At 42.0% G+C, this 15,615-nt stretch overlaps 1 protein-coding gene across 4 annotated transcripts in view; it reads left to right on the forward strand.

Moving 5' to 3' along the window:
• The window catches only part of MIDEAS (mitotic deacetylase associated SANT domain protein), a 55,195-nt gene extending 39,988 nt beyond the window's left edge, over positions 1 to 15,207 (forward strand). For 3 of the 4 annotated variants that reach the window (XM_061343535.1, XM_061343534.1, XM_061343533.1), the window contains 8 exons: positions 1,694 to 1,836; positions 2,751 to 2,854; positions 4,219 to 4,294; positions 5,431 to 5,519; positions 6,656 to 6,805; positions 7,003 to 7,176; positions 7,577 to 7,776; positions 9,131 to 15,207. In XM_061343535.1, the coding sequence (XP_061199519.1) occupies positions 1,694 to 1,836; positions 2,751 to 2,854; positions 4,219 to 4,294; positions 5,431 to 5,519; positions 6,656 to 6,805; positions 7,003 to 7,176; positions 7,577 to 7,776; positions 9,131 to 9,353 (1,159 nt within the window). In that variant the 3' untranslated portion in view covers positions 9,354 to 15,207. Of the gene's footprint in view, positions 1 to 1,693; positions 1,837 to 2,750; positions 2,855 to 4,218; positions 4,295 to 5,430; positions 5,520 to 6,655; positions 6,806 to 7,002; positions 7,177 to 7,576; positions 7,781 to 9,130 lie in introns of those variants that run through there. The other variant, XM_061343536.1, reaches the window with a different exon arrangement.
• Positions 15,208 to 15,615: the final 408 nt, after the last annotated feature.

A 15,615-nucleotide genomic window follows, 5' to 3' on the forward strand; every position in this document is an offset into this window, starting at 1 on the left:
ATGTTCACATGCATTGTAAGCCATTCCCCTCAAGTGTGAGGGAGTAGAACCTCGATCTGCTACAGATGCAAAAGAAATAGTTTGTAAAATATCTTTATGTGCTAGAAGTCAGCCATTTGTTTTGAATGCAGGCTTTTCCTGCTTACGAGATCTCATGAGGCAGATGCTTACCAAAGTGATGTGTTAAGCAGAAAAAAGAGAATGAAGGTTTTCCCTTATTCCCCTTCCACAACAGAAAATTATACCCTCTTCCTTCCTTTTGATACCAAAGCCTTTTAATGGTATTTCAGAACAGCAGAGGATCAGAAGAGGCTGGTGTTTCTCAGCTGGTTTTGTTACTACTCTTTATTGTGCTAGATCATGCTTTTTCTCTGGTAATTGTGTTTTCCCTCATGGTGAGGGGGAGCTAAGCCAAGACCTTCCAATGAAGCAACTCCAGGGTTTAATCATCTTGTGGGCACTGCCTGACTACTCTCTCAAAAAAAGAGCTTATTTATCTATCCTTTACTATTTCAGGTGCTATTAGTATAGTGCTAGTTGACTGAATCCTTAAAGAGGAACAGTTTTGCACATTAAGCATAGATATCTTATTTCAGAATGCGAGATTTTCATTATATTCTGAGTGGTCTGAGCAGCAGCTGTTCTCCAATATCATGGTTTTCTGGCATCTTTTGTTTTCTGAAGGGTCTTTTTACTATCTTAGCTAGGACTCTTGCTTCTGGACCTCTGAATTGCATGCATAGTTGCTATATTACTGCTATATTACGCTATATTACTTAGAATGTTGTCGTTGGACTTACTTCACTCTGAGTTTGTGTAGCTACTGCTGTCTCAGTGTATTTTGGCACAGAGTAAGAGAGGTAGGGTAATGACAAAGGATAGCCGTGCTCTCATTGCTTGCTGTGCTATTGGTATAAACCTCTAGACCCCCAAGTCTGGTAGAGCAGTCTTTTAATGGTGATTTTTACCTATCCTTGTGCACAAAATCATGTTTACTAGTAAAGAGTAGAATCTCTGTGGATGCTCTCTTAAAGCATGTGGATTGCATGTTGTGAAAAATCTGTGTGCTAATTCAGACTCTAGAAGTATGAGATTGCTGCTAAAAGAATGGGATTTGGTTTTGATACAGAATGAGCAATACCGCTTTCATTGGTTTATATTTTCTGTTTTATTAGAAATAGTTTCTAGGAGATATTAGCTTCTGTCAAGATCATAAAGGACAAAATTTGAGATTGATCCTGCTTTGAATGGCAAGTTGGACCAGATAGTCTCCAGAAGTCCTTTTCAGCATAAATAGTGCTATAATTCTGTAGTTATGGCTGGCAAAACATTAATACTAAAACAGGCTTCTCTTATGCATGAGGAGCAAACTTGCCATAAAAGAAGTCTGTGTGACAGCCTCTCAAAAAGTGATGATTATTGAAAGCTAGTAACTGTTCTTTGAGCAGTTATTAGGGGATCCCAATTTAAATACAATTTCAACCATTGTTGATAAGACAATGGGAACTGGTAATGGATGTAAAACCTCTCACCTTTTGAGTCATTAATGTAACCTCCAACACCTGAAAGCTCTTCATGTTTTATGCAAGAGCCTTCTGCGTTTCAGTTTCATAATTAGTGCGTCTAGCAGAGATGGAGACTTTCTGGATATTGTAAAGGGGAGCGGACTGTTAACATCTTACCTCTTCTGCAGGCGAATAAATGTAGGAACTCGCTTTCAAGCAGAAATCCCATTGCTCCAAGACAGATCTCTGGCAGCAGCTGATGAACATAAAGCAGAGCTGGTGTGGCAGCCGTGGGGTGACCTGGAAACCAACAAAGTCACCCAAGAGAATGGTAAGAATGTGGAAGGCTGGTAAATAGGACTGAATTGTCACAGTAACTGTAGGGGTAACCGCTTACCTACTGCAGGCATAATTAAAACTCTCTTAGAGCTCCCAGCCCCAGACAAGTTTGAGTAGTCTTGAGCACAGTCTTAGGAGTAAAACTTATTATCAGGTTGCAGGTGTTCGTGGGGAGGTTAATAGGGTTGGTTTTTTAATTAAGTTTAATTAAGATAAAATTGGACCATTGATTAAGATAAATTTGGTTTATCTTATTAATTAAGGTAAAATTGAGCCGTTTGTTACTAGTCAGGCAAAGAGCAGCCTTTTGCTCAGTGAAGCTTCGTTGTCTTTGTTAACATTGGAAAACCACATCCTCTCAACTTCTGTATTTTCAAGGGGTGTTCTAGATATAATAGCATTTTGGAAGAATCAAGTTGTAGGTGGAAGTCAGGATGAGGAAGCAGGAGCTGTGGCAACCTAGTAGCCGGACTTGGGCAGCTGTCTGCTGTTGGTGCACATAGGTTGTGGCATGTGTAAATCCTGAAGGGAAGAGGAAGTGAGCAGACTTAGATCTTTCTGATGACAGAGAAAAAAGGGTATGGGGAAATGGAAGTTAAAATATAAGGGGAGGTTCAGGCAATCTCTGAGGTGAAGGGAAACGGGGAGACATTGTAGGAGAGAGGAGATTTGCAAGAAACTCCATGTGTAAATAGTGCTGAATGCAGAGTAGTGCCACATGACCTTGTGGTTCTGGCGTCCAATCTGACCTAGATAAATTTGCAAGGACATTCGACTTCTCCGATAGTTTTATTTTCTGTTAGGTCCAGCCCTGCTTCAAAAGAGCTAATTAACTGTGCGAATCCTGTAGGAAACTCCCATTTTAATCTCCTTATCTGAATTTGTTTGGTACCTCTGTGGAAACAGTGGAAAACCTGCTAGCTGCTGCCTGTTCAAGCATATTTCCTGGGGCTGGAACCAACCAGGAGCTGACGTTGCATTTCTTACATGAAGCAAAGGGAAGCATTCTGGTGAGTCTTCCCAGCTTTTCACCCTGATGTGGTCAAAGATATTAATGAAGGCCAGGTAACCTGTCATTCCTGAGGGGAAATCCTTCCAAACTCTTTTCTGTGCATCTAATTGTGTCCCTTGGATGTCCTTAAAGTGGGTTCTGCCTGATGTATCATGCCATGTTCACTTACTGTCTTGCATGTTTCCAACTTCAACATGTTTGGCTTTTTAACAAACAGACTGACAGGGTGAGTGAGCCGAGACTGTTAAATGAATCTTAAATGAATCTTAAATGTTGTCTTCTTAGAAGATGACCATGTTGGAAGGAAAAATAAGAGGCCTGGCTGAAGCCGAAGCCATAAAGTGCAGTGTCTTGCTCCCCTTACTTTTGGCAGGTCCATTTAACTTCCCTACACATGTAGGGAACAGCTGTGCTGCTGATTTTATGTCGGTGTTGTAAGACATGATTCACCTTCATAATGCCTTTTGACACCCCTGGGAGGTAATATCAAAGAGCAGAGCATAGCATATGGCACAGGGTTGTCATCCTTTTATAGTTCTATGATTGATTTGACCTGGCATAAATCAGCCCTGTCGTCAGCAATATCCCATGCTCTTGCCTGGCTGCTTGTTTTCTGTCCCCTGTAGTGTGCCAGCACTGACACTTGTGAGACTGCATTGGTCTGTGTTGGAGAAGAAGACAAATAGAAAGTAATTTCTGTGTGTTCATGTTAGGTTTGTGCTAGTTAGGGTCCCAGAACCAGTCTACCATTGTGAATGCTGTTGCTGGCATTAGGGAGAAGCAGGAGCTCACTGTTAGCTGGTTTAAACTGCTGATGGAAGCATGACTCCATTCTTTCCTTCCTGCTAACTTTGAAAGCACTTCTAGTTTAAATGCAAAGTAAAAAGCATGAGAGGTTTGGGGTTTTTTTTTGTGTAATCTTTGTCACATGACTGCTGTGTTTTATTTTGAAGTATTGCTTAAAGTGAGATAAGATCATAATGACTTGAATATGTCAGATGGACATCATTTAGGGCAGCAGTCTGGGATGCGAGTATGTAACTGAGGCCTTCAGTAAATGAGAAGAAACTGCTGCACGGTCTCTGTCTATGGAATTAACTCTCTCCCAGTACTGTGGTGATTGCATTGGAAAGCGTCAATTCACAGAGATATGAATTGGAGCTGAGAGCTTACACTTGCCTGTGGTACTCAAAACTCAGTCTTGATAGTCAAGAATGTGATTTTTAAAGTTGTCCCAAATGTTAAACTGTGCTATGGTTCCTTTCAGTGAGCTTACCAGAAAGGAGAGGATTAACAGTTGTCTGATTTTTGATTTAAATACTCCAGCCCTTAAGTGAATTATTTTGTTTGTCTTTATCTTAGGGAGCTTTGACCAAACTGCTGTTGCAGAGGCCAGTACGATCGCCTACCCACCCTTTGGCAGATTATCACTACACAGGTTTGTTAGCCAGAAAAACTCTGTGCTGCCTATCATGAAGCAATTTTTCTATCCTTTTATGCTCTTTTGGGGAACTCTTGAACGTTACAGTAAGATGAAAAGATCACTCTTCTCTCTGATAAATTGAATGATCGCTTGCTAATAGTTTTGCCTGTGCAAATTATGACACTTAAAACATAAGAAACTGCATCTCTCAGAATATGTGTGTGTGTGTGTGTGTCCTGATTTCCTTTATGGGAAAAAGGGAATGTGATCCCTTAGACTAAGCCACAGAGAACAGAGAAAGATATAGTACGTACAGAAAGGCTGTGGTAACCTCAGAACCACGGCCTCACTGGCATAGGTTTCTAGAGTGCAGTTCAGAGGGGGTTTTATGGGAAGTGTTTTCAAGCTTGCTGAAGAAAGCTCAGCCAGCTATTGATGCATGTCAGTGTTTCTGCAGAATTTAAATGCCATGAACTGCCTTTGTAATACTGCACCCAGTTAGAAAATAGTCAGGTGTGTGACACTAACTTCAGTGATCTAAGAGTGACCCCAGCCACCTGATATAAAGTGACATCTAGTAGATGTCTAATAGTTGGCACTACAAAGCGCAGAGGTTACATTTCTTCATTATCGCACACTCTTAATGTAATGATTGTGAAAACTTATTTGAGTAATACCTGTATGGCAGGAGGAAATCCCAGAATGTGTTTATTATTAAAGGCAAGGGTGCTAGGATAGCAGGAATATTTGAGATACAATGCATCTTCAAGTACAGTGGATTGCTGCTGGAAGAGCAGCTCTGGTCTCCTGTCCCATCATCTCCCTTGTATAGAATCTAATGACCGGGTCACCGCAAAGTGTGTCTATTCACCCTGCTGTTTTTGTTGCAAACTGTCTTAGCTCATCTACTTGACACATTTTTGCAAGGTGAACTGAGTTAACCTGTGGTGATGAGTACTAGATCTAACACAGGGCAAGTGATGAGAGGAGGGCTGAAGCAGTAGAGGACCAGTTAACAGCAGTCTGCAGAGAAGCTGGATTAGGTGTGATGAGAGACTGCACCTTTGCATGTGTGTATTCGTCTTGAAGGCAAAGCATGTATAAGAGTAAACATCTGGAATGGCTACCATTACAACTGCTTCTTTCTACAGGATCAGACAAGTGGAAAGTTGCTGAAAAAAAGCTTTTCAACAAAGGCATCGCAATCTACAAGAAAGACTTTTTCCTGGTCCAAAAGCTTGTAAGTTACTTTCCTGCCCCATTTGTTGTTTTTTTTAATGACAGCAATGATACATTCCTGATATATTCTTATATGTTTATTGAGCATTTAATGCAGGGAGTTCTTGATTTTCCTGAAACCTCAGTATTAAGCATTAAATTCTGGATTGAAGATTTCAGAGGAATATTACCATCCAACACAGCATAAAATCTCACTAGAAAGCTAAAACAATAATGTTTGGTTTGCTGTTCTTGTTTAGTTAATCCTTACACTTCCTGCATTAGTTCCATTAGTTCACATTGCAGATACCACTTTTGCAGGATGTATTTACAGAGCAGAGCACTGGTAATGTTCTGGTTCAGCTTAAATGGCTTGCTTATAAAACTAAATAGAAGCATATCGTTGCTACAGATGAAAGGTACCAAAGAAGGATATATGAATCATTTAGGATCTCTCTTTCTGGTTTACTATGACATAGTAAAAATGATTGCCCCCATCTACTTTCATGAGGCATGACACTTCAGTGGGGGGGCAAACCACTGCAAATCACAGCAGGAGCTGTATATAAAAGGCATTTAACTTGCAAAAGCCCAGAAGCCAAGAATATATGCCAAAACTTCCAGAAAGATCACTGAGAATTTGTAGACCATCACAGGTCTGTGCTGATCGTTGGCTACCACCATGTGTATGAAGTGCATGTGGCCAAAATGGGAAAGGGCTGCAAAGATTCCTTCCCATTTTTGGTTTGGTATTCTGGCCTGGTCTTCTCTGAAATGCTGCTGGAAAATAAAGCTCCCCCATAAAACTGGAAGGCTGCTCTCAAGCCTGACAGCTCAGTTGGAACATTTCAGAGGTGAAGGGTGCATTAAGCTTACAAAAATGCCAGGTTCTGTCACCTTTGCACTGACCATCTTTTCTTTGGAAAGTTGGTCCTGTAGTTGCCAGTGAATAACAGTGGCAGTGGGAGGCGGGCTGTGGGATGGATGGGGCATACAGATGAATATGACACAGAAAAGAAGGCTTGAATGGCTGTTGTGGTGGAATGGAGACTACCGAGGAAGGAAAAATACAGTGTATTTACTGGACCTTTAGCAATTATTTATGAGCCTTCTTAAAATCATGTTATTGACTGGACTTTCATGTGTTTTAAACACCAGATAAAAACCAAAACAGTAGCCCAGTGTGTGGAATTCTACTACACGTACAAGAAACAGGTGAAAATTGGTCGGAATGGGACCTTAATCTTTGGGGACATTGATGCCACTAACGAGAAATCAATGAAAGATGAAGCCGAAGTAGACATCAAGGTAATTTCCTTAATTTTTCTCACGTTTGGGCGGTGGTGTGAAGTCTGAATTTGTGTTGTCTCACTTGTTGGTAAAATCAAAAGCTGGAACAGTCTGGCCAGTGTGGAGGAGTCCAGACTCAAACCTGTGTCCTGTGTCACATAATGATGTTTACTTACAAACACTGAAATTAACAGTTCCTTTATCTTCTGGTGAAGAGTTCCCATAGGTTTGCACGTGTTCTTCCTCCCAGAAGGGACATTTACAGTGAAGAACAGGGGCATGTGGAGGAAGAAGAGGAGGAGGAAGAAGAGGCAGAGGAAGTGTTGGATAACAGAAAGAGCAGCGCAGTTCCTCTCAAAGATGAGCAGACACTACAAGATGGTGTAACAGTAAGTTCTGCGTTGTGCATGTTGTGCTTTCCATGCCACCTTCACTCTGCAACTGGTTTAGAAAACAGCAGGTGAACAGTTCCGCATGTAAAAAGTTTCCACCTCTGACTTCTCCCCGAGCAGGGGATTGGGCTGAGGTAGCTTAGAGTACTCCTAACAACCAGACTGTGTGCTGTGATGGGAGAACAGGAATGAGTATGGGGCGGGGAACCCAAGATAATTCTTTGTGGTTGGTGCACATAGGACTATGATGAGAAATGTCCAGAAAATATGTTGAAGGCTTTCTCATTAAATAAAACCCTGGTCTAGAATAAATGAAGCACAGGAGCTCAGGCATTGTTTTCCTTTTGATGGTGGGTTTAAGTTTCAGTTTGCATTAACTGTCCCTTTCTCTCCAAAGGCCAGTGATGCCAGCCTAAGGAGTCAAGAGGCCACTGTCACAGGCAGAGTTGGAAGGAAGCCGAGGGAGGCAACAGTGAAGCCTCGAAAGCCTATCGGTGCTCCAGTGCAGAGGAGGAGGCGGAAACAGAAGATAAAATCAGATGCTACCAGTAAAACTCAGAACACAGAAAATGCATTTCCATGTAAAAAATGTGGCAGGTAAGAGAAACTCCATCATAGCAATACAGCAATAGTAACAGAACTGCAGCGGTGCATCTCCTGTCGAAGCTTATTCTCAGATGAGCTTTCCTTTTGCCTGTTTAGGCCAGAGGCACTGGCAATACTTTTAATGACACATTATCTCAATAATACTCACAGATTAGGGTTTTTTACATATATTGATATTTAGATACCACTACTTGGATAACTACCCCCTGCTGACTGTTTTTACTCAGATGGAGTAAGACACCACCTGCATTCCAACTGTGTGCACTGTCTGGTGTTAAGCTGCGTCTTCAAACAGCTCCTGTGTTGCCCCTCTGTAATGCCTTTTTTTTTTTTTTTTGGAACAAGTAATTTCTATATATTTGCTAAATCACCTATTAAGAACATGGTATAGACTTACTTATGAACAGTGGCATAGAAATGCAAGACACTACCATTGTTATGACAGCAGGTATTAGGCCCATGGGCACACAGTTCATCTGGTTAAACTTGCAGCTATCTTTTGTGTCTGTAAAATATACATTTGTCTTCCCTTACACGATGGTTCTAGTAGGATTTGTAGGTTTGTTGCCAACAGAATCATAAGCTTCAAGGAAATTGAGTTCCCTACATACATTGCTTACTTTTAAAACAATGGTCTTGTCATACCAGTGGTGAAACCTGTATTTTTAAAAGGCACCAAGCAAGGGGATGGCAAGAAAATGCAAATTCTGTCTAATTATGCCATCAGGGCTATTGACAAATTCCTGCTCTGGCTGGGACTTCACTGGCCCTGACAAGGTGACCTGTCTCTGTGCCCTCAGGGCGCGTGTGGCATTGGAGAGGGGAGTGCTGTGAGAAGTCAGGCAGCTGGGATTTGGTCCTGGCCACTGATAAAAGGAGAAGCAAGCAAGGATTCTTAATGGTGTCTTAACGTTTCTTGTGGCATTTGGTGCAAAATCCAAATAGTTATTAGGAAAGATGGAGAGATAGATCGTAAGTGTGAAGTCAGGAGGAAAAAGCTCAATTGTTTCTGGCTGTGTGGACAAGGCTCAGGAGTGGCATTTGGCTGTTGTTCACCTCCATGTTTATTACCAGCACTGCCTCTCTAAACATTTAAGAGCTGAAGGAAAAATAAGAAGAAATGGACATACTAGAAATGAAGCGAGCAATTTGAGGGTGCTCACCCAGGGCCGGCACACACAGAATCAGAAGTGCTGTTTCCTGTAGATGTTCTATGCCAATGCCAACCTGAGTTCCTGTGCTGAAGCTCACACTTTTGGGGCTAGAGGAGCAGAAGCTCTTTTGGAGAATGAATGAAGGAGGCTGTAGGAGAGACCAATGCTAATGTATGTGTGTGCTTCCTCAGGGTCTTCTACAAGGTGAAGAGCCGCAGTGCACACATGAAAAGCCACGCAGAGCAGGAAAAGAAAGCAGCTGCACTGAAGCAGCAAGAGAAGGAGGCAGCAGCAGCAGTGGCAGCGGCAGCAGCAGCAGCCCACAGCCAGGCGCAGCAGGAAGAGAGCAGCGAGAGTGGGAGCAGCAGCAGTGGAAGCAGCAGTGCGAGCTCGGATGAAGAAGGAGAAATATAGCAGCAGAGCAGAAATGGAGGGAGTAGCAAGGCTGGACCCAACCTCCCTCTCGGTGGCTTTACTTTTTTTGCTTGCACTTTTCTTCCCTGAACTATCAGGTCTCAAGTTTTAGTGCTGCCGTTTTCTCATGCCACATGTTCCACTTCACCTTGCCAGTACTGACCAAGCCGGAATGGTGGATGTAAAGATTTGTTTCAACTTGGATATTTTCTTTCTTCTTTTTTTAAACAAATAAGATTTCTATTCTATTTATAATGATACCTGAGGTACATAATAGAATGATGTCACCTGCAGCGGAAGGAAGTTCTCTCAGGTCAGTCAGACCTTTCTTTTGTGCTTGTCAGGAATCATGCTAACAGGACTCTTGGATATAAAGATTTCCAGACTGGAGTGAGAAAATGATGCTCTGCTCTGAGCCAGGTGTGTCCAGTTACTGTGACACTGGTGATTTCTAGATGTTTCCTTTCTCAGCAAGTTCTCCTTCCTGTTATTTCCTGCCTTTCTTTCTGAGCATTTATTCAGGCAGCCAATAAGTTTTGTGGGAAGATGGTGTGCACTTTTGGCCTCTGATTCACAAAAGTGGGGTGAGCAAGATGAGCTTCCTTTTGAGAGCAAGTTTTCTTTTTCAGAAGGAAGCCTGAGGTGGTTCATTTTTCATGCCATTAAGAATGCAGCGATGGATATAAAAATACCACGTGGGATTAGAGTAGCACAGCCCTTGTGGGTTGTCTTTGTCTTGGGAAACAAAATAGTCTGCCTTTGATTGACTTAATGGAAAGTAGTCTGGGCTTCACAAGTGCAATTTGAAATGTAAACTGCTGGGCTTGACTTTGCATAAATGGGAGCAAGTTTGTTTAGTGAAAATGAACCGAGACTTTCTTGTGTGCACCTCCGAAATGGGTGGAATGGACTCTAATCTTCAGCAGTGATCCCTCTGTTAATGGCTTTTACCTCTCAACACATCCCTTTCTTTCTTGCAGCAGCCCTCGTGTATTCCCTGAAATTGCCATCAGTAAGAGCTAGTGCAGTGGGGCCCTAGTTTCCCAGGTACTTGTGTCAGACAGTGTGTGCATGCAGAAGCTTGTCACTTCCACACTGGTGGCTGGAGGCCTGTGCCTCCTGGGTTGTCCTGCTGTCAGCCTTGCTCTTTGCTGAAAGGCTGACTCTTCCTTCAGAACTGACACATGCTCATAGCCCATAGATTCTAGCCACCAAAAGCCTGCTGGTAAGGGAGTTCAGAACTAGTAAAGTGGTCCAGATGACACTGATGTTAGATCTGCAGAGGATTGCACTGGACATCTTTATAGCCCATGTTTATCATTGTTTCATAAAGATGCAAAGGATCAGATTACTTCCTTGTGATTCACAGTCAGTCCTAGTCCCTACCCTGGCTGCTCAGCTCATCCCTCCAGCCAGTGCTTAGATGCAGCACTGATCCCTGACTCCTGGGTGCTGGCACTGTGTCAGGTCGTGTGTGTGCTGCTCCAATGGTACAATACCAAAGGAGCCAGTCACTGCTGCATTCCCAAGCAGGGATCCTACGGGGGTTGCTGTATGTGAACTACAGTGTGTTCCAGACTGGATAATCCTTCAAGCTGCTAGATAAATTCCAGGTTAACTAACAATGGAAGGTGCCATCTGCCAATCTTTTCCTGCCCCTTGGTTTTATACAACCATGGTTGCTTCACTCTAAGTCTGGGAGGCTGTGTATAGTACGTTTGCTTTGACATATATATGCCTTTGCATAGAATCCTTTTTCTTACTGACATAAACAGTTATTACTCTTACAAAATAAGTAGGAGTACCATTAAGGACTACACTTTACCAGCGTTGACACTTTTATCTTGAAGGGTTCAATTTTCTGCTAAGGTTGTGCTTTTCTGTTCCTAACAAAACTATGTTTCCTTTCAGCATTTGGACAACTGTTTCATGTCCCTGCATACAGGGGTCTTGTTGACTAACTAAGCTGTGGAAGCAGGTGGCATGTCACGAACTGTTAAGATCATGCAAAAATGGCTACAAAACCCAAAGCTACTGGTCTTCTAAACAGAAGCTTGAACAAATCAGTCTCCCTGTTAAGGGTTTCAATGTTGGTTGTTTTTCCTTTTGTAAATTGGAGAAAACTCTTGTCTACCATTATTAGAGAGAACAGCGTTTTTAGCACACTGCTCCAGGATGGACAGAAGGTGAAGCAGCTGGACCTTGTGGTCCCCTTGCTGTACTGGGATTAACTCCAGTAAAGCAACGATGCAATTAAACAAAGTTCCAAAGTATGTTTCTGGGAAGTTGCTGATAGTTTTCAGATCTTGAGAACTGCAAGGCAACAGTTCAGGAACAAGCAGGGCTTGTGAGGGTATCTAAGAAGGATTTAAGGTAATGTAGATACTGTTACACTGTTGTCTTTGACTGGAATGCCACTGTCACAGAAGTAGAAGGGTGTACAGTTACTTAACCGAGACTGGGAAGACCTAAAACACATAACAAAGAAATGGAGGTGGAACTGGCACACAGTGAGGAACATAGCAAAAAATGAAGATTTCTTTTAGATTGGAGATTTGGCTAAACTTGAGAATTGAAACAAGGTGAAAGAAAACCTTATAAAGATGCTTTTACAGTCCTTGCTAAAAGAGCGCAAAATCAACCAGTATGTCATTCCTTAGAGGAAAACAGACACTCTTCATACTGGGACAAACCAAACTGTCTAGCTCCAGGTCTTGTTTCTGACAGCGAGCAGGAGCAGATGCTTAGGAAAAGCAAGGGGGACAGTATGGACTAGTGGATATAGGCCCAGCTGGAGAATAGGATGCTGAACTGGAAGAACATACATGCAGCCTTTGGTAAGACAAATCTGCGGAGAGGTTTGTGCTGAAATGTACTGATCTGCCAGGCAGAAAATTGGGACATTTCTCTGCCTTTTGCTCATCTGCTCCACCATCTGTGTTTACTCCAGTATTTTTAGCATCTGGAAGCATGCCTGGGTGATAATGAGCAACATCTAATCATGGCCCTTAGGAGTTTTCAAGCTTGAAGTAGTTTTAGATTTGGCATAGTAAATTATGGTGACAAAACAACTGATCAGATGAAACACAGTACTAAGGCTTAGGGAGCAAATTGGGGGATTGCTTTAAGTACCAGTTTAATCTTCTTTCAGATATGATGATGCTTGAATGCAAGCATTATTACAGTCTTTCAAAGACCAGATCTTTCAGTGATTCTTCCTATTTTAGGAAACAGATACGAGTAGTTTTTTCTCTTATCAAGGATAAATCATTGAGGTGCTGATAAGAACAAATCTGATTTTCTTTACTTGCACAACAATGGTGTGTATATGACACACTGAATCCAGTACTGGTGGTTTCTCTCCCACCCTGCTGCAGTAGAGATAGAAGAGAAGAGGAAGATGTGAAGCAGGGGAGGTCTTGTCATTGGAAGCAAATCAGAAAAGGGCTCTTTCTGAGGGCAGCCTCTACTGGCTGTGGGTTAGCACCCACTGACTAAAAGTCAGGTGAATGTTCCAAGCCAGTGGCATCAAATGGAAATGTTTCTGAGCTTGTTTACATATTGCTGCTAGCCACCAGAAGGTCTCTTTTCTGTCATGGTAATAAGTAAAAATGACTCTCTGAGTGTCTTGTGTAAAAACAAATAAGCAAAGCCAAACCTGCTGCCCACTGGCATATGGCAGGAGTTTGGAATTGATCCTATACCTGAATTGGATCCTGCCTGCTAGCAAAAGTTGGTAGAGAATTGTTTTAAACCACCAGCCCAACCCACTCCAATTGTTATGGACAAAGCATTTGAGCCAATTGGAATTTGTCAGATCTGGAATTAATTCTGTTACTCTTCTTAGCAGGGATAAAAGCTTGAGCTGCTCTTTCCTGCAGCGCAGTGTTAACTGAAGGCTGTGTGCTTCCAGTTAGAATTAAAAGTACTATTTTCTATGTTCTGTTGATTTGTCCAGTTTAAACCCCTTTGCTTGTTACTTTCCATCATTTAAAGGCTTATTTACTGATCCCCGTTTAGTGTAAGAGTTTGCTGTTAGTGTAGAAAAAAGGCAGTATATGCTCAGTCACTGAGTTTGAACAAGGCCTCTCTTTGCTTTAGTTGTCTTTCCTATGGGAACACATACAAGATTTACAGACTGCAGTTCCGTACATGTGTACTAAAAGATTTGCCTTTTACAGTGCGAGATCAGGCTTCAGGGGTCACACACCGTGTAGTCAGGTGGCTGTATTCCAGAAACATGACCTGTTTGAGACCTGATGCCACCATTGGGCACTGTGCAGTGACAGATCATGTTCTGCTCCGATTGTGTACCCCCTGCCTGTCTTGTCTGTGCTTTACAGATAAGATTGAGCCTTTCAGGTTTGTGATCTGCATTGTATAGCATCTCAGGTTTATTAAGTCTGTGTATGTATAGAATGAGTAGGTGTATGCATGCACTGGTGATGCGTATCTGATATAGCTATAGGTGTTTTGCAGTCTGGCTGCAAGAACAACTGAATTTGAATTTATTTGATGTTTTCCCATTTACTGATACAGGTAATGTATCCGAGACAACTCAGTTCTATAAGTTGAAGGCCTACAGCAGTTCAGGTGGCTGTGCAGGACTGTGGCATTTCGCTAGCTAGGACCAGGTAGGAATACAGCTGCCTAAAGGCAAGGCAAAGATGGAAATTCTAAATCTTAAAGGTAATTCATCTGTTAATCCCATACTAGGCGTGTAATGTGAAGCAAAATTAGCTAAAAATACCCTCCAGTTTATCAAACTGAGGTTTTGGTCATTTTTATCATCGCAACAAGCTTAGATTAAAATCAACATGCAAACAAAAGTGTTTGCTAAGCCACAGAGGGTGAGCATTCTCACCCTCAGCAATTACACACTTCTTAATTCTCTTCAGGCAGCGGACTAGAAAGTTCTGATATAAACACATCCTCGTTTAAAAGAAATGGGAGTAGTGAGGACTGCAGCCATGAAGTCTTGCCTGCTTTCCTACATGGACGCTTTCAGTCCTACGGTTACCTCTGCCAAAAACCTTATTGTAAATCACGTTTCCCCACACAAACTTCCTCCCTGTTTCATCCTCTGCTGTGTGTGTCTGAGCAGTTACAAAGCTTTAAAGAGACGGAGGAGCAGTGTCTGCAGATCGTGTCTGAGTTTTGTGCGGGTGAGTTTCTATGTAAATTCATCACTTGGGTTCAGCTGCTTTGTTCACCCTCATTCTCTCTGGTGTCAAATTAGGATGACACAAACTTTAAATCCCCAGCTGTCTGAAGGATTTTTCTTTCCAAGCCCAGGATTCCATTGACAGCTGAGCCTGAATAAACCCTTAACTTCTCCAGATTAGAAGAGTACATATATTTTTATAGAAATGTGTATTTTAAAACCCAGTTTCCTGCAGCTTCTCCACGTGTATTCCCCCCTCCCCCCTTGTAGTTAGATTTGATAAAAAAACTTTTTTGTGTTCATTCTTTTTATGTTCTGTTTTTAAATTTGTAGTCCAAGCTTTGGTGTACTGTACAGGAGCAGTCAGCCTTTGTAATTACTGTATAAATGCTTTATAATAAAGTATATTACTTTTAACAAGCAGACACTTCCTTTTGTGTGTTTGCTGCCTAGGGCACCTTTTAAAAGACTGTTATGTGTTTAAAATGTACATATATAAATATATTTACCTGTTGCTGTACAGTTGTGATAGACTGGACTGAATTTATTTTTTGTGTGCTTTTTTTATAAGATATTAATACACTAAAGGAATCTTGCTGATGTGATTGTAATGTACTATGTAACTTATTTACTGAATATCTGCTATATATCGAAAAAAACCTTTTATTAAATGAGGTTTAAAAAAAATAAGTTTCCTAGCTGAGTGTTTTGATGGCTGGGGGGTCAGGGCAATAGTGACACGAGAAGGAATTATGAGTTCCGTGCTAGTCTGCTCTCTCAGCATACCCACCTCTGTGTTTCTGTAGCAATCCTTGAAGCTGTTTCTCCCAAGGACACCACCCTGCAGTGTGGTTTGTGTCTTATATCCCAGAAAAAACTGGCAGATGCAGCTCCAGCTGCTTTACAGAAGAATTGATGGTGTAAGTGTGTCCCCCTCCCATCCAAGTACCTTCCCAGAATGCTAGAAATGACCTTGATAATGCATTAGAAATTCCTGGGGTATAGTTCTAGGTCTGCTGCGCTGTAAATAAGGCCAGCTGGATTCTGACACTACCTGAGACACCTACAAAGGCGGCATGGGGTTAACTTAGCACGCAA

This window comes from Neopsephotus bourkii, unplaced genomic scaffold (genome assembly GCF_033783945.1).
Source record: "Neopsephotus bourkii isolate Nb327-2 ecotype Australia unplaced genomic scaffold, CSIRO-AGI_Nbou_v1 NB_1825, whole genome shotgun sequence".
Classification (NCBI taxonomy): domain Eukaryota; kingdom Metazoa; phylum Chordata; class Aves; order Psittaciformes; family Psittacidae; genus Neopsephotus; species Neopsephotus bourkii.